Here is a 19232-nt window from a genome sequence, read left to right as displayed (position 1 = left end):
TATCTCCTAATAACAAGGACATTCTGCGTAGCCACAGAATGAGTAGCATTTAACACTGACACGATATTATTTTCTAACATAGAGTCCATGATCAAATCCCCACAATTGTCCCAATTATGTCCTCTAGAGCTATTTTTTAAAATCCAGGCTCCAATGACAGGCACATATTGAATTTAGCTGTTGGGTCTTTTTAGTGTCCTTTAACAGACTTTCTTTGTCCTTAAGATATATTGATATTTTCTTCAGGAGTTCAGATGGGATTTTTGTAGAATATTTCCTAAGGTGGGTTTGCCTATTGTTTCCTCATACTTAGATTCAGGATGAACATTCTCGGCAGGAAAACCACATGGTGACGCTGCCTTTCTCAGTGCAGCACATCAGTTTATTGCAAGCGATGGTCCAGTCAGAGGACTTGGTGGCCTGTGTTTTCTCACTACAGCGAGCTGCCTGCTGTGTGCCAGGCACTATGCTAGGTGTCGAGGTTGCAGTGTAGCAATCACTGCAAGCAATGAAAGGAATTCTGTGTAGTACAAATGACATGAAACCTTCGACAGAAGCAGTGGCTCAGCGAGCACGAGGACTCTACGACAGTCAGCTGTTGGTGGCAATGGAAGCTGATGTACAGCTGATAGACTCTGAGATAAAATCTGTAAAGGGATGGCATTTCTACTTTTCAGTGTCAATATATGTGACTATCCACATTTGCATTTTTTTATTATTGCTGTTCTTATATATTTTAGTAATTCCAGAGTTTCTTTTATTTTTATTTTTTTTAGTTTTGGCAGTGCCTCACAGCATGTGGGCGGCATGTGGGATCTTAGCTCCCCAACCAGGGATTGAACCCAGGCCCCCTTCAGTGGAAGTGCTGAGTCTTAACCACTGGATCGCCAAGGAAATCCCCACATATTTTTTAAAACTCAGATTTTTTTTTCTAAAATGAAATAAAATAAATGTGCTCAGTGATCAAAAGGAAAAAAAAGAGTTCCACCTCTTGCTGCCAAGGAGGGAGGCGTGTATATGAACAGGGCTTTCCCATTTTTTTTGCCATTTTCCTGATGACTAATCCTAAGGACAATCCCTGCTCCTAACATGGGCTATGTGAGCTGGAAGTTCACTAAACGCTTCGACTTTCCTTTTGAATTTATGCCTCACCACTGCCCTTCTACCTAGCCAGACAAGCATGGCTTTCCCACTTTTCAGATAAGGTAAATGAAGCTCCCAGAGAGAGAGGGACTAGCTCAATCCACAGGCAAGTAGATGCCAAGTCTGGGACTCCAGAATGGAACCGGAGTGTTCTATTTACCTAGGCGATCTGGTTGCCCAGCACTTGGGAGGCTTCCACCTCCAGAAGCCCAGACACCTCACTAGTCCCCCTTGTGCCACAGAGGACAGGTCTCCCTGAGCTGTGACCCTGCTCCCACAAGGGAGTAGTCCCTGTAGTCCCCTCCCCAACCCAGGTGCTCTCTGGTTCCCCCAGGAGAAGAGGATGGACTACGAAAAATCAGTCAACATCTCTGACATCAACAGGTCAATGTTCAAGTGCCCATGGCTGGAATATCCAGAAAGGACCAAAGGTGAGGCTGAAATGGACAGGAGTGGAGTCAGGGATAGCGACCTGAAAAGGAAAGCTCCCAGGCAGGGGTCTGGGTGATGTCAGCAGATCCGTGGGAAGAGGCAGGGCAGACCCTTGGATACTTTCAAGGCTCCCCACAGCCCTCAAGGTAAGTCTCCAGCGCCCTCTAACATGGGATGTCTTTGTGTCTCCCCAGCTTCTGCCCCCTCATCTGCACCCCATGCTTACGACTCCAAGGTTTGCAGGTATTCCTCGTGCCCACTGCTCTTCCCCCTCATCTGTCTGGCTACCTCCTACTTGCTCTGAAGACTTGACTTGTGTATAATCTCCTCTGGGAAACCCTCCCTGCTCCTCCCAGCCAGGTTAGGGACCCCTCATCTGGACCACATGTGCCTTTATCCATCTTCACATTTGTTTCCCTCTGTTAATCACCAGTAAACAGTTCTGTCTCACCAGCTAGACCAGTGGTTCCCAAAGTATGTTCCCAGGACCAGCAGCATCAGTATCTTGTTAGAAAAGCAAATTCTCAGACCACACCCCAGATTTACTGAATCAACACTCTGGGGATGAATCTTCATCTGGGGATAGGGAAATCTGTGTTTTAACAAGCTCTCCAGTTCTTTCTAATGCACACTCAAGTTTGAGAACCACTGAATGAGACCAGTGGTTTTCACCATTAGCTGCACATTAGAATCCTCAGGGGAGCTTTCTAAAATGCCTGGGCCCCTTCCTCAGAGAATCTGATTCAGTTAGTCTGATGTAGGACTCAGGCATGTTAAAAATTCCCTCAAATAATTCTAATACCCAGCCAGGGTTGAGAACCACTCTGCTAGACCAGTGTTTCTCCAATTTCAACGTACATAGGAATCCTGCTCAAATGAAGATCCTGACTCAGTAGGTCTGGGGTGGAGCCTGGGGCTCTGCATTTCTGAGAAGCTCCCAGGCTATGGCAATCTTACTGTTCCACAGACCAAGATACCAGGAAAGTATGAGTCCCTGAACAACAGGAATTATGCCTTATTTAACTCCCAGTGCTTGATACAGCGTTCATTAAATGCTAATGCTAAATAAATGAAAGACTGGAAGGATGACTCTTCAATCCACCCTTGTCATTGTCATCCCATTTGTACCATAGAACTCAGAAGAGCCACAGCTCCTGTTCTCCTGCCCTTGTCCTGCCACCAGGTAAGACCCCTAACTTCTGCCACCCTGGGAGCTTTGTTGAAGTAGGAGGGGCAGGAGGCTATCCTTTCCCATTAAGGCTAGTTCATAGAACCCTGACACTCACCCCTGGGGCTGCTACTAACTATGTGTGACCTTGGACAAGTCACTTTCCCTCCCTGAGCCTCAGGAGTATCCTCTGTCACAAGCCAACCCCTTCCCATCTCCCTTTATCAAGTTGCTATGAGACAATATCTGTAAGGCTTAGGCTATGCAGGCAGGGCTTAATAATGAGTCATTTTTATTAACACAGGGATCTTCCTCATTAGAGTTGCCAGATAAAATGGGATGCCTGATTAAATCTAAATTTCAGCTAAACAATGAATATTTTTTAGTATGAATATGTCCTAAATATTGCCTTCATTACCTGGAATCAAAATTCAACAGGACATCCCGTTTTTTATTTGCTTGGCTTTTACTAAATCTGACAACCCTACTCAGACTGAGTCAATGCCCCATTTTCTGAAGTCACGACAATCACCCGAGAACTCTTACGATGATCTTCTCAGTCACCACACTGGGAACCACTGGCTGAAGCCCCTCTTCCTTGTTGCTCAGAGATCTGTTGTAGAGACAGGAAGGCTTGAGAAGAGACAGGAATGAATCCTAGCCAAACCTTCCGAGAAAGCCCCTGACCCACCCAAAACCCCCCACTGCAACCAGAGCTACAGTTTCACAATTGTGTAAGAGATAGATTATTTGAAGAAATCCTGCTTTTCCAACCAAACTATTAAGTTCCGTGAGGGCAGGGCTGATAACTGTATCCCCAGCACCTAGTGCTTGGCACATGGTAAGTGCTCACTAAGTATCTGTTGAATGCCTGAATGAAGGAGCTGTAGCCTGAATTTCCACCCCCCCCTTTACTTCACATCTCCCTCGCCCCCTGCCTTTTCATCTCCTTGCCCAAAGCTTTTTCAAAGTACTCTGAGATGCTCAACTAACCAAACTGTGTACAGTTGTCCCTCAGTATCAGCAGGGGATTGGTTCCAGGACTCCTGCAGATACCAAAATCCATGGATATTCAAGTCTCTTGTATAACGTGGTGTGGTATCTGCATGTAACCTACACACATCCTCCCTAGATTACTTATAATACCTATTACAATGTAAATGGTATGTAAAGAGTTGCTGGGTACGTGGCAAATTCAAGTTTTGTTTTTTGGAACTTCCTGGAATTTTTATTTTCCAAATACTTTTGATCTGTGGTTGGTTGAATCGGTGGATGTGGAACCTGCGGATACAGAGGGCCAACTGTACTCAGATCAATTTGCAGATCAGCAATGGCTTCACCATCTTTATGTCATTTGTTCTTCACAACCACCCTGGGAGGGGTACAGAACAAGGATTATTAGCTCCAATTTGCAGAGGAGAAGACTGAGATCTTGGTGGGGTGAAGTAACTTGCCCGAGTCACACAGTGGGTTAGGAGGTGGCTGTGACTTCAGCTCAGATGACAAGGCTGAAGGGCTGTTTCCCTCGTCTAGTCCCTTCTCACCCTGGCCCTTTTCCTGGCTGAGGAATGCCCCCTGTGACTGCTCTGCCACTCACACCCCCCAGATGCCAAAGGAAGAGTTTCCCCCAAGTCCGGAGTGCTGGAGGCAGCACCCAAGCAAGCCAAACTCCGTACCTTACTGCTACTCCAAGCAGCCTGAGATCTACACGCACTGGCACACCCTGTATAATCAGCAAAAGGAACGGGAGGCCCAGAAGATACTGTGGAAAATGAGAGATCACCCTAGGTGTGTTGGGCCCCTTCCTGTTCTCCACGCCCTCCACATCTTCTAGGAAAGGAAGGAAAGAGAAGAAAGGGTTGGAGTGGGGCTGGGCGTGGTGCAAGTCAGCCTCCAGATCCCAGAGGAGACCCTGGGGTAGAAGGAGGCTCATCTTTCTTCCTCTGGTCTCACCTCTGAGCTGGGCTGAGGACCAGAGGCAGAGAAGAGTTTGTGAAGTAAGGAGGGAGGGAACAAGGGAACCAGGGCTGCCTGTGCAATTTCTCACACAGGTACCTCACAGAGGGTACCCTCATCCCAAAACTCCATCTCCCAATGAGCAAGCTGATTATAAAAACTCAGATGGAATCCAAGCCCTCAGACCCTACTGGGGACCCGCTGAAGTGGCAAAGATTAAAGGTCAGGGACCACGGCTCGGGGGAGAATGGGGAGACTCTCTTTCTGTGGGTGCCCTTACCTGGGGCTCACACCATCCTTCTGCCCTCTGTGCCTGCCTGCTGCCTGCAAGATGGAGGGAGAGGAGGAAAGGGGATTGGATTGGATGAGCTCCTTCCAGTTTGAAAGTATAGTTGTAGCACTCTATTTATCCCTTTCTTCCCTTCCACTGGCTCCCTTTGATGGGCAGGAACTCACAGAAAGCCTGAAATCTCCCAGAGAGGATGAGCAGCTCTATGCAGCACAGGTGAGAAGTGGCAAGGGTGGAGGGGCACGGTTACAGGTAGGAGTTGGCTGAGCTGAGGAGTAGAAAGATGCTTGAGGTGGAGGGCAAGGGTAGAGTGATGTTCCAAGAATAAACTCCAGCTGTGTCCAGAGGATGGAAATTCCCGGTGGTGGTGTCCAAGGTCTCTTCCCTTTCCTCTAACCCTGTTCCTGCAGGCTCTGGGGTGCCTGGGCGTCAGAGACAAGTTTATCACGGAAGCACTATGGCAGGTGGTGAGTCTGGGGCTGCACAGAGATCAGGAGAGGAGGAAACAGAGCCTGAGGTGTGTAGAGCATTGGCACATGGGCACTGACAAGGCTCGCCAGGCTCAAGGACTATGGGTCAGATGCAGGGAGGAGAGAGCTGCCTTGTGTGGCATGTCCCCATCTCATGCCCTTGGCTTCTTTAAAGGGCAGCCTGATCTAAAAGGATGGGGAAGGGGGAATCTGAAGATCCCCTTTGTCTAACAGGCAAGATGAGCAACTAAAAAGCTAGCAGAAAACTGGGACTGAATTCATTCTCTACCTTAACTGAGTCAATGCCTGTGCCTATATGCCAATTTATAATGGGGGGTTCTGTGTTCTTACACAGAATCTCATTTAAATCTTCCAATATTAGGAATAGGTAGTAGTAGCTGCATTTTTCTAACGAGAAAATGAAAGCTCTGAGAGGCCAAGTGACTGGCCCAAGGCCATGTGGCTACCAGAAACCAGAAAGGGATGTGAACTAAAGTCTTACTCCCAAGTTGTGTTCCTTCCATCGTACCATCCTGCCTGTACCCTGTGTTTGAGCATAAACAGGTCACTCTCTAGGCCTCGGTTTCCTCATTTGTAAAATGAAAAGTTAAGCTGAGATGATCCTGAAAGCTCTGACATTCCACCACCTTATGGCATGTTCCCACCCACCGCCTCTTAAATCAGGCCCAAACTGGCCCAGAGAAAGTGAAGTATGAGGCCTGTCAAACCCTGGCCATCCTGGGTGAGTATGTCCTCTCCCTGGGTGGGGAGAAGGGGGGAGGTGAGGAAGGAAGCAGTGCAGCCACACTGCCCTTTGGGGAAGGACAGAAGGGAGTGGACTGTACACTCACTGCAACCTAGCCATTGGCAGGGTCTGGGAATTGTCTGATGTACTGTTGGGCAGAGAGAAGAAGGTGGGGTGAAAAGCAAGAAGAGATTGGAGGGAGGGAGAGAACGGGCTCTGGAAACGGCCGTCATGCTCAGCCAGCTGCTCTAGTGTCTTGAGGGGACGGGCAACCCTGTGACCTAGTACTTGGAGCTTCTGTCTTGAAGGCACAGGGGTCAAATGGATTCTGGCAGAGAGGAGCAGCCCTGAGGCTCTGCCCTGACCTGAGGTCCTCCCCGTCCAGGTTGCCTGAATAAGCATGTGATCCAAGCTCTCATCAAGCAGCTGAAGGGGCAAAATGAGGGGCAAAGGATGGATACTCTGATAGCGCTACGAGTGGCTCTGAACTCCTGGGCTGCTGTCCCCAAAGACCAGGTGATTGGGAGGAGAGTCAGTCACTGGGGCGAGGTAAGACAAGGTAATTGATAGTGTTGGCAGGGGGTTAAGCCAGGGAGAAGGTAACGTAGCTCCTAGCTTTGATGGTGGAGGACGTTGTCCTTGTGGAGTCCCCTGTGGAATAGGTTCCCTGGACAGAGCATTGGCATAGCCACTTAACTGGTCATACAACCTCTGAAAAGCCAGCTTTCAGAGGTGTCATTTGTCCGTCTCTAAAATGGATAGAGTAGTTATCTTATAGCATTGTTGAGAAGATTAAATGAGATAATATATGTAAAGCACCTAGTTCAATGCCTGTACTCTTTAAGTGATAATTCATCATCATTATTATCATCCTTAAAATAACCTATTAAAGGAAAACCTCTGCCAAAAGGGTACAGGGACCCAGAGAGTCTGCTGACACTACTCAAGACTTTTCCCCCTTAGGGTCCTCTTACTTTGACCCCATTGCTGCTCCACGTGAAACAGAATTCATCACTCATCCATTTACTCAACAAACATATATTAAACAGCTGTCGTGTGTGAGACACCATCCTAAGCCCTTGGGATATGTCAGCAAACCAAACAGGCAGAGATCCCGGCTTTCGTGGAGCTTACATTCTAGTGGGGGGGGACATGCAATAACCAAGAAATTTAACTATATAGTATGTTAGAGGTGACAAGTGCAATGGAAAAATTACGTAGCAAGGTGAGAGTGATCAGGAATGCTGAGTGGAGATGGGATGAGTTGCACTTTTAAACAGGGAGGACAAGGAAGGCCTCATTTGGAAGTTGTCATCTGAGCACAGACAAGAAGGCGAGGGTTAAGCCTTGCAGATATCTGAGAGAAGGCATCCCGGAAGAAGGACAAATCCAGGCAAAGGCCCCGAGGCAGGAGCACACTTGGCATGGTCAAGGAACAGCAAGGAGGCCATGTGAAGGAAGTGGAGTGGGAACAGAGAAACCAGGAGGAAATGAAGCTGGGTCAAAGATGTTAAAGGAGACTAGACCATATGTGGGCTTCTGGATGACTTTTAAGTACTTGAGCTTTTACTCTGAGTGGAATAGGTATTTGAGCAAAGCAGTAATATAATCTAACTTATGTTTCAAAAGGTACACTCTTACTGCTATGCTGAAAAAAGATGGGCAGGGATGGGAGGCAAAAGTGGGAGCAGAGAGACCCGTTAGGGGCTGCTGAAGCAATCCTGGTAAGACACGATGGTGGCTTGGACCACGGTGGTTGCAGTGTGGTTGGTAAGAAGTTATTCAATTCTGGATACATTTTTAAAGCAAAACTCTGACAGGTTAAGTGTGAGTTATAAAAGACAGTGAGGGGCACTTCCCTGGTGGCGCAGTGGTTGAGAATCCGCCTGCCAATGCAGGGGACACGGGTTCAAGCCCTGGTCCGGGAAGATCCCACGTGCCGTGGAGCAACTAAGTCCGTGCACCACAACTACTGAGCCTGCGCTCTACAGCCTGCGAGCCACAACTACTGAAGGCCGCGTGCCACAGCTACTGAAGCCCATGCACCTAGAGCCCATGCTCCACAACAAGAGAAGCCACGACAATAAGAAGCCTGCACACCACAACGAAGAGTAGCCCCTGCTCACCTCAACTAGAGAATGTCCGCGTGCAGCAACAATGACCCAACACAGCCAAAAATTTTAAAAATTAAAATTAAAAAAAGACAGTGAGGAAACAAGGATGAGGTCAAGGTTTTTGGCCTCGAAACTGAAAGGATGGAGTTGTTACCAACTAACATGGAGAAAGCTGCAGGTGGAACAGGCTTGGAGGTACTATAATATCAAAAGCCCAATTTTGGACAAGTTATGTTTCAGATGTCTACCGGACCTCCAAGGGAGACAGCAAGTAAACAGTTAGATATACAGCTAGAGGAAGAAATCTATGAGTTGTCAGCATATAAGTAGCATTTAATGTCATTCACCTAGATGAGATCACTAAGAACCAAGAGTCAAGCCTTGGGGCACCCCAATGTTAAGCGGTCAGAGACAAGAGGAAGAATCAGTAAATACTGAGAAGTGGCCAATAGGTAGGAAGACAGACAAGAGTGCAGCATTCTGAAAATCAAGTGAAGAACATATATCAAGGAAAGGAGATAAATCAACCATATCAAATAATACAAGGACTGAGAATCGATCCAATGGATTTAACAATGTGGGAATCATTGATTTTCTTAACAAGAACCATTGTGGGGACTTCTCTGGTGGTCCAGTGGCTAAGACTCCACACTCCCAATGCAGGGGGCCCGGGTTCAATCCCTCGTCAGGGAACTAGATCCCACATGCTGTAACTCAAGATCCCGCGTGCTGCAACTGAAGATCCTGCATGCTGCAACTGAAGATTCCACATGCCACAACTAAAGATCCCACATGCCGCAACTAAGATCCCACACACTGCAACTAAAAAGATTCCACATGCCACAGTGAAGATCCCGCATGCCACAACTAAGACCCGGTGCAGCCAAATAAATAAATAAATATTTTTTAAAAAGAACCATTCTGGTGGGAAGGTGGGAGTGAAGGCCTGAATAGGGTGGGTTTAAGAGAGGATGGGAGGAAAGAAGTTAGAGTTGGCAAGCATGGACAACTTTCCAAGTTTTGCTGAAAAGAGTTGTAGTCAGCAGCAGGGGTAAATACCAGAAAAAGGAAAAATAACAGCATGCTTCAATGCTGAGGTGTAATGACCCAGTCATTAGGAAAATGATCATTTTGAAGAGGGTGGGAAGAATTGTGCAGCAATGTTCTTGAGCAGATGAGAAGGGATGAGCTTGAACACATGAGTAGAGAGACTGACTTTAGATAGATGGTCATGGTCCATTGTAACACGTGGAAAGGAAGAACATATGGGTGCAGGTGTTGAAAGTTGGATAGAAGTGGTGGTAAGTGTCTCTGGAACTTCTTTTCTAGTTGCTTTTATTTGCTCAGTAAAGTAGGAAGCAAGGTCATCAACTTAAGAGAATAGAAGAAGAAGTATTAGAGATTCCAGAGGGAAGAGAATGAATTAGAACGGTGGGAAAGAGAATTGCCCAGGGAAAAGCAGTCTAATCACTAGGCAGCATTAAGGATCTACACAAGGTCTGTGTTCATACATTTCAAGTGAGATTAGTCAGCATAACTTTGTTTCCCGCCAGGAAGTGCAGGCGCAGCGTTGGTGGAGAGCTGAGTACAATGAAGCAAGAGGGGGTAAAGGAGTTGAGTGAGCAGGACCGTGGAACTGAAGCTGGGTAAAGAGGGAAGAAAGTGAGGAGCAGTGACAAGGCGATCAGTGAATCGTTAGTCTTTGTGGAGTCCAACAGTTGTTGACATCAGAGGAGAACCAGAAAGATGGGGGGGAGGGGTCATAGAGAAGTTGCAGTAATGGGTAATGATAAAGTCTCTCTGTGGAATTAGGAATTAAGACAGCAGAAGTGTTAGAGAGTAACATTGATCCATCCACAAGAAAAGTCATAGAGAAATGAAAGGATGCGGCATAGGGGCAAGTAGATGACAGCAAAAATAAGGGAAGTGGGTAAAATAATCTCATGACGTGAGATTCACCTTAAGGAGGAGGGAGGATGGTCTGGAAGCAGTAATGAATTGCCTTCCTGACAAAGCCTGGCCGAAGACATAGTCCCACCACCCGTGTCCCTCATCTCCCTCTCAGAGGACTCAGATCGAGGATGGAGAGAAGCTGGTGCCTGTGCTGCAGATGCTGATAAAGAAGTCAGGGAACAAGGCAGCAGTGGAGGCGGCCCTGTGCTTCGGGTTCCTGAGGCCCTGTAGCAGCACAGCCCGAGAGTACCTGCTGCAGTGCCTGCACCAAGGGCCGAAGACCCAGCAGATGCAGGTGTCAGGGGCAGGAGGACGAGCTCCCTGGGGAGCACTGGGGAACCGCTGCTGACTGGTGGGGTCTGGACCCTGTCATCCTCATCCCAGAGAAAAGAAGCTCCCGCAAGGAGCACCACAGGGTCTCTGTGTGTTTTGTCAGTATGTATATACATATGAGTACAGGGTTGCATGGACGCTAAATGTACACATGTCCGTGTACATTCGATGTGTATGGGTGTTCATGCACGTATGTACATGTGTGTGCACATGAACTTACGCTCTCACTCACGAGGCCAAGAGGGAGGAGAAAGGACCCCACCTATTCCCTACAAGTTCTAGCCCTTGAGCCTGTTTGGCCATCCAGATGCCTCTTGGCCTGGTATACCCCAGCCCGCCCTGCCCACCTCCACAGGCACTCAGTATGCTGGTCAAGATAATGGGTGTGCACTCAGCCACGGTCATCAGGACCATCCTAGACCAGCTGTGCTATTCCAGTGTCCTTGAGGTAAGCTCTAGGGCTGCCTAGTACCCTGCCTTCTCCAGGACTAGGACAGGGAGTCTATCCTTCATGCCTTCCCCACCCCTGCCCTCAGCACCGTTTTGAAGCCAGCCAGATGCTCAAGACCATTGGGCTGGAACAGATCCAGGCACAGGGCCTGGAAGGACTCACGTTTGACCTGCTCAGGAGGAAGACGTATAATGAACCCTTCTTCGTAAGTGAGACCAAAACTCCCAAGTCCAGGCAGCTCATACCTGTCTCTCTACCTTTCTCTAAAGACCCCCCTGGCTTGGTTCTCACCACGCTGCCCCCCAAAGCATCACATTCACCCTAATGCAGCCCCTGTTTTCAAGCCACCTTGCCTTCATGCGGGCCGTTCTCTCAGCTTAAAATGCCCTGAGTCACCTCTCCCTCCTCTGCAAGGTGGAAAACTGCCGCATGCTTTCAGTCCCACTGGTAAGTAACTCATTTCTCCTTCTGCCTATTAAAATACGATTGTCCCTTTCAAGCCAGTCCAAACAACACCTCCTATGGGAATTTTTCCCAGACCACCAACAACAGAATCACCCTGCCTTCCTCCGTGCTCCCTTGCTTTTATCTTTGTTATATCTTGCTACAAAACCAGCCACAGAATTGCTGAAGACATTTTTCTAAACTGTGAATCAGATTGCGGCTCACCTCTGCATAGAACTTCTCAAACGCCCCCCAAGCCCTCAGAAGGGCTTACACTGCCCTTCACCACCCAAGTCCTGCCTACCTCTCTAGCCCCACTACACTCCCGCTCAGAGCCACACACCAGCTGTGCTTAGGAACACCCCGTCCTGATTTATACCTATAGTCCCAGTGTAATTACTCAGAGTGCCCCACTCTGAAGAGTCCATTTGGTCACCTAGCTAAACTGAACTGTTTTCTGCTCCCTAACCTCTCTGTGCTCTCTCTTGCCTCCAGGCTTCTGTACATGCTCTCTCTGTTGCCCGGGAAATCTGCCCCCAGCCCTCTACCTGGTTAACTCATGTTCCATGTTCAGGTTTCAGCTGAGGCATCACTTCCTCCAGGAAGTCTTCCTGGTACCCAGACTGAGCTAGGAGACCCTCCTATTGCCCCTACACTTAGTTCAGGAGTGTGACTGACTGTTCCACTTGTCTGCTTTCCCCACCAGAGCATGAGCTCCTCGAGGCAAGGATCATATATGTAGCACAAAGTAAACATTCAATAAGGTTTGAGAAGCACTTAAGGGTACACCCCTGAATCCTTGTCTCACCTTAATCCCTCTTCAGGCTATGAGGCAGGCTGTTGCTGAAACTGTGGAAGAGCTCAAGATGAAGCCCACAATGATGAACTTGGTGGAGGCGTGAGTGGCTTGGGCTGGGAACTGCCAGGGCCAAATCCTAGGCTGTGAGAAGGGGACAGAGGGTCAGAGAGAGCTGAGAACCTACGGCCCATTCTCAGCTCGCACTTGCCTGTGCCCCTGGCCAAGTCACTCTTTGACCTCTGGGCTTTTCTTCATCTGTAAAAAGGGGCTGATAATACCTACCACTCAGGGTTGCTATAAAGCTCCGATTAAGATGAGGACATGAAAGGGACTTGTAAAAGGTAATGTTCTGGACAGATGTGAGTCCTGATCATCATTTAGTGCCCCCTGGAAAATTGTAGTACCTACCTTTCCCCTCCCAGCCCCTTTCCTCACCCAAGAAATAAGAAGGGGAAGTTAATAAAATTAACATCACACATCAGCTTTATGCCTGACTCACTCTGGACTGTAAGAAGCAGCCAGCCTTCCTGCCCTCCCCTTAACTGGACCACAACACACTCACTCCCTTCTCCAGGCAACTGATGAGCTCAAATGCCACTGCACGCCAGGAAGCAGTCATCTCTTTGGTAAGGCCAGCTCTGCTACTCTGACCAGATGTTTTGATGGCAGGGGGAGCAGGCAGTCCAGCAGTTACTGAAGGGAAGAAAGGGCTGTAAAGTTTGGGGAGGTTGTTTGCTTGCTTTTTTATTTTAGAATTCCAGCCCTATCAGGAGTTCAGGAAAAGATTTTCTTCAGGATTGGAGGTGGGTGGGATAAGGGACAGGAGAAGGGTGTGAGGGGCATTGCTTAGATATTACATGTAGAAACTATCTTGACTCTTCTGGTGAAAAAATTGTACTGGAACCCAATGAAGTGGCCCCAAAAGGCAAGGAAAGTGCTACCTCTGCTGCGAAGCCATATCTCCTCTCCAGGCACAGGGTCATTACAAGGGCACTAGAATGGAAGAGTGTAGACAGGGCAACTTCCTGGGGCCGGCTATTTAGGCGCCCTCATCCTGCCTCTGCCAGGGTGTCCTGGGGATCCGCAGCCCACAAGTGTTCCACCTGGTCCTAGACATGCTGGATGTGGAAAAGAGCCCGTCTGTGAAAAAGAGCGTAAGGCATCCCCGCCCACCTCTTCTCAACCCTTCCTCCAAGCCTCTCCCACCTATCCTCACGCCACGTGCTCTTTGTCAGAGGGGAGGAGAGGGGAATACGCCCGTAGACACTGTCCCCTTGACCTCATTCCCTGGGACCAGAAGGGCCTGTAGACAGAGCTCCCCCTCCCCTCCCAGCACTGGCCTGAAGTGAGCCAGCCACAGGGCCTTTGTTTCAATGCAGCTACAAGAAACATTAATTCTTTTGGCCTCGACTGATCCCTGGATCCAAAACAAGCTGAAGAACAAGGTTCTCTTTGTACATGAAGTGCCTAAGACCAGCATGAACGTAGAGTTCACGAGGTTCCGGAAAGAGCCTGAGAAACCAGAAGAGTTAAATATCCAAGACGTTCAACTTGCACAGCTGAACCCCTTGTTTCTTACGAAGTCCAGTGCCACGTCAGACCAACGGAAGAAGTTAAATGCCCAGAAAGGGTCTGGAACCTCTGCCTTTCCATCCTGTTTCTCTAAACCACAAAAACACAAGTCACAGGCCACAGGGTCCTGGACACGAGGGATCAGGAAACAGCTCCGGATCCTTGCTGAGACCTCCAATTAGGTCAGTTCTTTTGGCTGAGTTCCCACTCTCTCTTTAAGGATGCTTCTCAGGCTCCCCTGAGAAAATAATCTATACTTATCTTCCAAGAATAAATGAGCATCACTCCACCTACCACTACTGTTCCCTTCCTCATGGGCTGCACTGAAACATAGGTCACCTCACTCCTGGCTGGTCACTCCCCTACTCAGCCACATGTCCTTTCCACGAGACAAGGCTGCTCTGGACAGCCAGCCTGCCTTCCTAAATCAAGTCCTTGTCTATGCCCAGAATTTGATGACAAAGCTAAAGCTGAGCCTCTGCCCAGAGGTGGCTGCTGAGGGGAAAATGGGAGAATATCCTGGAAAGCTTGGCTATTGGATCATTTCCTCTTAGTAACTTGCCCCCCCCTTTCCTATCAGTGGTCAAGAGATAAATTAGGCTTAATCAAGACGAACCATCCTCTCTTCTGTCTCTTATCTTACACCTGCTTTCTACCTACCTCAGGGTCATTCCCTTTGACAGACTATTTACTCTCTAAGACTGCCTTAGATTCTCCCTTATTTTTACTGAAGGCTTCAGTTTCCCTTTGCCAATAGGACCAATCACACCAATCCCAAAAAGCTACATCCTCCATCAGAAAGGAAAAGCCCAGACTTCAGAGTCAGACAAATCTGAAATCAAATCCTAGGGTCCATTACTCACTTTATCTTTGACTTTGGACAAGTTATTGAACCTTTCTGTTTCCTCACCTACGATATGAACAGATCAATGCATACTACTTCTGAGGGCTCCTATGAAGATTAAACAATAATATAAAGCCTAATGGTGCCTGGCATTCCATAGTAGGCACTCAAATGTGGACTTCTTTTCTCTCCTTTCCTCTCTTCAGTGTTGCCATGTGAGCCCGTGACCACCAGAGATTTAAAAAGTCCTTTTACTTCCTCAGTCTTACTGAGTGGTCTAATGAGAGGTCACGTTCTTCCCATCGAGTAGGAAAGCCCAAAGTGACATAAATGTTCTCTTCTACTTCCCCACATTCCAGGTCCTAGAGTAGTCCAGTTATTCTGAATCCAGCATGGTATGTCAATGAGATTTATCTGCCCACCTGCCCTACCACTTCCAAATTCATGTTTTGCTTCACAGAGTTGTAAGTAAAAACCAAAAGAGTAGTTTCACTATTCTGGGGTATAAGCAACACTGCCTCTAATAGTGTGGCACAAAGACCAAAGATGGAAAAATGATTATTTTCTTTTGCCCACTCTGTAGGTTTGCACCGGTGAGCAACCTAACCCAAATTTCCCTGGGCCTTGATAGCCTGTGGATACAAACAAGGCCTTATTAACTACATAATTCAGGCTCTCAACTCCTGCAAAGTCCTGCCCACAGATTTCCAACCCCTCCTCTTCCATACTTATGGGTCTCTCCAGGGGATGTCTCATTACTCAGCCAGATACCAGTCTCTGCTCAGTAGGACCTCAATAATAATTTCACCAGTCCTCACCAGAAGATTTAAGGTAGCACCAAGGGGACTTCCCTGGTGGTCCAGTGGACGTGGGTTCAATCCCTAGTCGGGGAACTAAGATCCCACATGCCGCAGGGCAAATAAGCCTGAGTGCCACAACTACTGAGCTCACACGCCTCAACAAGAGAGCCCACGTGCCGCAAACTGCAGAGCCCACACGCTCTGGAGCCCGCGCACCACAACTAGAGAAGAGAAAACCCGCACGCCACAACTAGAGAGAAGCCCGCACACAACTAGGGAAGCATGCATGCAGCAACAAAAGATCCCACATGCCTCAACGAAGATCCCACGTGCCACAACTAAGACCCGATGCAGCCAAAAAAAAAAAAAAAAAAAAAGATAAAGAAAATAAATACAATAAATATTAAAAAAAAAAAGACAGCACGGAGCATAAAGGTCTGCATAGAGCACCGACCGTCTGGTATGCCACCAAGGTACCAGAGCCTTCCCAGTACCAGAGCTACCTATATCCAATATTCTTAGAAACACACTTAATCCAAGCTGTGGCCAACTTCTCTCAGAGGCCTGAAATGCCCACTCTTCTCAGCCATCAGGATATGTTGGGATGGATTTTTGGACACCATCCAAAATGTAAGTCCCCCTCTTACCTCTCCTCCCTTTCTAATGGGATCTCTGGATACTCCCACTGATGGCAAAAAAAAAAAAAAAAAAAAAAGGATTTATACCCTCTACCTCTACACCTCTTCCTCAAACATTCTCCCCCATCTCTGTGCTATAACTGAAACCTTGCTCTTGAACTGGCTTCTTCCTGAAATGTCAGGTGTTGCTCATCCTCCTACATTCCTTCCAATGTCACAATGTCCTGTCATTGTTTCTCCAAGGGTCTTGGCTCTCAAACGAGCTATCCCACCCTCTGGCCCACTTCCCTATTTTCTCTCATTCATTGCCTGAATCTTAGTCTTGCTATCACCATCCCTATGGACAACCATCCAACACCTCAGTTCCTCAGTCCCTCAGCTCAACTACAAAGGCTTTTCCCTCTCTTTCACTTCAGCTACCTACTTCCATGGCCACACTTAGCCCTAGTCATCCCCAGGAATTTCTCCATCTACAAAATCGTGAACATCTACTTTCTGACCCAAACCTTCTATCTCTCCAGCTCTTTTTATCCCCACTACCAGGCCTCTGAATCTCATCAATAACACTATGGTCTTGACTTCCCTACATTCTCCCTGTTAGCCCCCTCTTACTTTTTAAATTTCTACTCAGCTGGGACTCCATCCATCAACCACTATTCTCACTATTCTTATACTTCCACTATCATCTCTCTCTCTGACTAGTAAAATCCCCAACCCTGAATCAAATTGCCTCTGATCCTATAACCAGGTTGCTGATTATAGTGGAGAAAACTCACACATCCATAGACTGGTTCCCTCAAAATACTTGCTTCCTATCTTAACTGAGTTCTTATTGCTGTCTGGCAATTTTATGGGTTCCTAGTTACAATTTCAAGCCTTCTCTGCTCTCTTCACATTTCCTACAGGCTCTTCAAACTTTCTATCTTATTACTCCCCAACTCTCAGTAGGCCATTATAATTTCTCTTCGGGGGAAAAAAATTAAAAACATCAGATGAAATTACCTCAACTTCTTGCCACCTGTTATAAGAATCCTTGTATACAGTAGTTGATAGCACAGGCTCTAAGGCCAGATACTCTGGTTAGTATCCTAGCTCTGTAACTTACTAGAGATGTGATCTTGGGTAAGTTGCTTAACCTTTCAGGGTCTCTGTTCCTCAGTGTCCCTTCTAAAAGCCCCTTTCCAGTAGCAATCAAAATCATTTACACTATTCACCTCTTCTCTGATTTTACATTCAAAAGGAATATTTTTCCCTATACCTCCTTGCCTCACAGCATTGTTATGAGAATTAAATGAGTTAACACATACGGATTGCTTATAATTGCCTGGCATACAGTAAGCTCCCAATAAATGTCAGTCATCTGTTACTACGATTATCAGCATCTGCACTAACCTTAGCTCCATTACAGTGCAAGAGGCACTCTCCTCTTCCGAGGCAAAATCCTCCACCAGTGTCTTGGGTGCCATTCCTTCAAGGAATTTGAATATCAATTTTCCCCATTTCCTTTCAAATAGTGTATAAACATGATCAATTCCCATCCATCTTAAAAATAACCTCCCACAAACCCATAACCCTTTCTAGATGCCTCCTCTCCTTAGCTCACCTCACCTCTAATCATCCTTCATAATCAAGATTCTTAAATAGTTGTCCACATTACCTGTCTCCATTTCTCTAATTTCTATTATTTATTACCCTACTTCAGTTTGGGTTCAGAATTCAATTCTCTACCAAAACTGCTTTTGCTAAGGCAGTAGTTCTCAAAAGGGACAATTCTGCCCCCTCCAAGGGACACTTGGCAATGTCGGGAGACATTTTTGGTTGTCACAATTGGGGGCTGCTACTGGTGTCTTGCGGTAGAGGGCAGGGATGTGGCTAAATATCCTATACATAGCACAGGGCAGCCCTCCACAACAAATAATTATCCAACCCAAAATGTGAGTAGCACCAAGGTTGAGAAATCTCATGCAAAGATAATTTATAACCTCTGTATTGCTACATACAATGAATGCTTTCTATCCTTTATGTGACTTGGCCAACTCGAGCACTTGACCCCATTAGTTTCTCCCTCCTTGTAGTCCACTCTTCCCTTGGGTTCCACTGACACCTCACTGGTATTCCCAGTCTGTTTCAGTATCCTCTTCTATTATTATTTTTTTTATTTTTGGCTGCACCACGTGGTTTGTGGGATCTTAGTTCCCCAACCAGGGAGGAACCCAGGCCCTCAGCTGTGAAAGCAAGGAGTCCTAACCACTGGACCACCAGGGAATTTCCTATTATCTCTTAAATATTGGTACTTCTCAGGGTTTTGTCCTAGGCTCTTTTCTCTCTAGACTCCAAAACCATTAGAATCAATTGGGGCTTTTGTTTTTTAAATGTCCCAGGCCTCACAGATTCCATTGTTCTGGAGTGGAGCCCAGACATCTTCTGCATTTTAAAAAAGTTGCTAGCTAATTCTAGTATCCAGCTAAGATGGAAAACCACTACACTAGTCTTATTTTAATCATATCCACTCTCATCACTTTAATTACCATTTATATACTAATGGCTCAAATCTATAATAATAGAGTCTTTCATTTAGTCAATATTCATTGAGTACCTACCTAGGTACTGGGGTAGAACAGTGAACATCAGAAGAGGTTCCCTACTCTCCTGGAACTTACATTCTAATGGAGGAGAGAAATTAACCACAAAAAGATCGTTTCATATAGTGATAAGTACTGTGAGGACATCATTAAGAGATGATGTGTGTGTGACTGGAAGAAGTATTTTAGATACGAAGGTCAGCAAACACCTGGGAGGGAGGCTGGGATTTGACCCAACATTGTTATGAAAAGGAGTCAACCATGTGAATATGAGGAAAGAGAATCCTGCACAAAGCACACGCAAAGATACTAAAACACAAGCACGTTTTGTACCATCAAGATTAGGACCAATGTGGTTAAGGTAAGGCTAGTATGGAAAAATATTCTCCTATGAGGTTGTGGAGACAAAGGCCAGATCATACAGGGCTTGGTAAGCCAAGGTAAGGAATTTATAGCCAACATACAATGGGAGGTCACTGAAAGGGTTTTAAAGAGGCAT

The 19232-nt window shown here is 46.9% G+C and overlaps 1 protein-coding gene and 1 long non-coding RNA gene across 3 annotated transcripts in view; one reads left to right on the top strand and one right to left on the bottom strand.

The window, feature by feature from the left end:
- LOC117202088 (uncharacterized) overlaps positions 1–13744 on the bottom strand; it is a 51021-nt gene extending 37277 nt beyond the window's left edge. For both annotated transcript variants that reach the window (XR_007473575.1, XR_004484265.2), the window contains exons 1-3: positions 13239–13744; positions 12860–12990; positions 12307–12438 (exon numbers count right to left, since the gene is read on the bottom strand). This is a non-coding gene — a long non-coding RNA (uncharacterized LOC117202088). The remainder of the gene's footprint in view (positions 1–12306; positions 12439–12859; positions 12991–13238) is intronic.
- Positions 1487–14416, top strand: HEATR9 (HEAT repeat containing 9). Its single transcript, XM_004271817.2, has 15 exons — positions 1487–1574; positions 2709–2758; positions 4350–4531; positions 4795–4921; positions 5148–5204; positions 5399–5455; positions 6143–6200; positions 6589–6719; positions 10383–10565; positions 10959–11051; positions 11140–11259; positions 12323–12396; positions 12872–12923; positions 13365–13451; positions 13677–14416. The coding sequence occupies exons 1-15, from the start codon at positions 1487–1489 to the stop codon at positions 14049–14051; spliced, it is 1734 nt and encodes a 577-aa protein (XP_004271865.1). The 3' UTR covers positions 14052–14416.
- Positions 14417–19232: the final 4816 nt, after the last annotated feature.

The sequence above is a fragment of the Orcinus orca genome, chromosome 19 (assembly GCF_937001465.1).
Source record: "Orcinus orca chromosome 19, mOrcOrc1.1, whole genome shotgun sequence".
In the NCBI taxonomy this organism is placed as follows: Eukaryota; Metazoa; Chordata; class Mammalia; order Artiodactyla; family Delphinidae; genus Orcinus; species Orcinus orca.
This window is presented reverse-complemented; position numbering and strand designations above follow the sequence as displayed.

Bases quoted from the DNA above. Each gene is read 5' to 3' on its own strand.
- HEATR9 (XM_004271817.2), top strand. From the start codon at position 1,487: ATGGACTACGAAAAATCAGTCAACATCTCTGACATCAACAGGTCAATG. The intron at 2,759-4,349 runs GTAAGACCCCTA...CACACCCCCCAG, and splicing joins TGCCCTTGTCCTGCCACCAG to ATGCCAAAGGAAGAGTTTCC. The intron at 6,720-10,382 runs GTGATTGGGAGG...TCTCCCTCTCAG, and splicing joins CTGCTGTCCCCAAAGACCAG to AGGACTCAGATCGAGGATGG.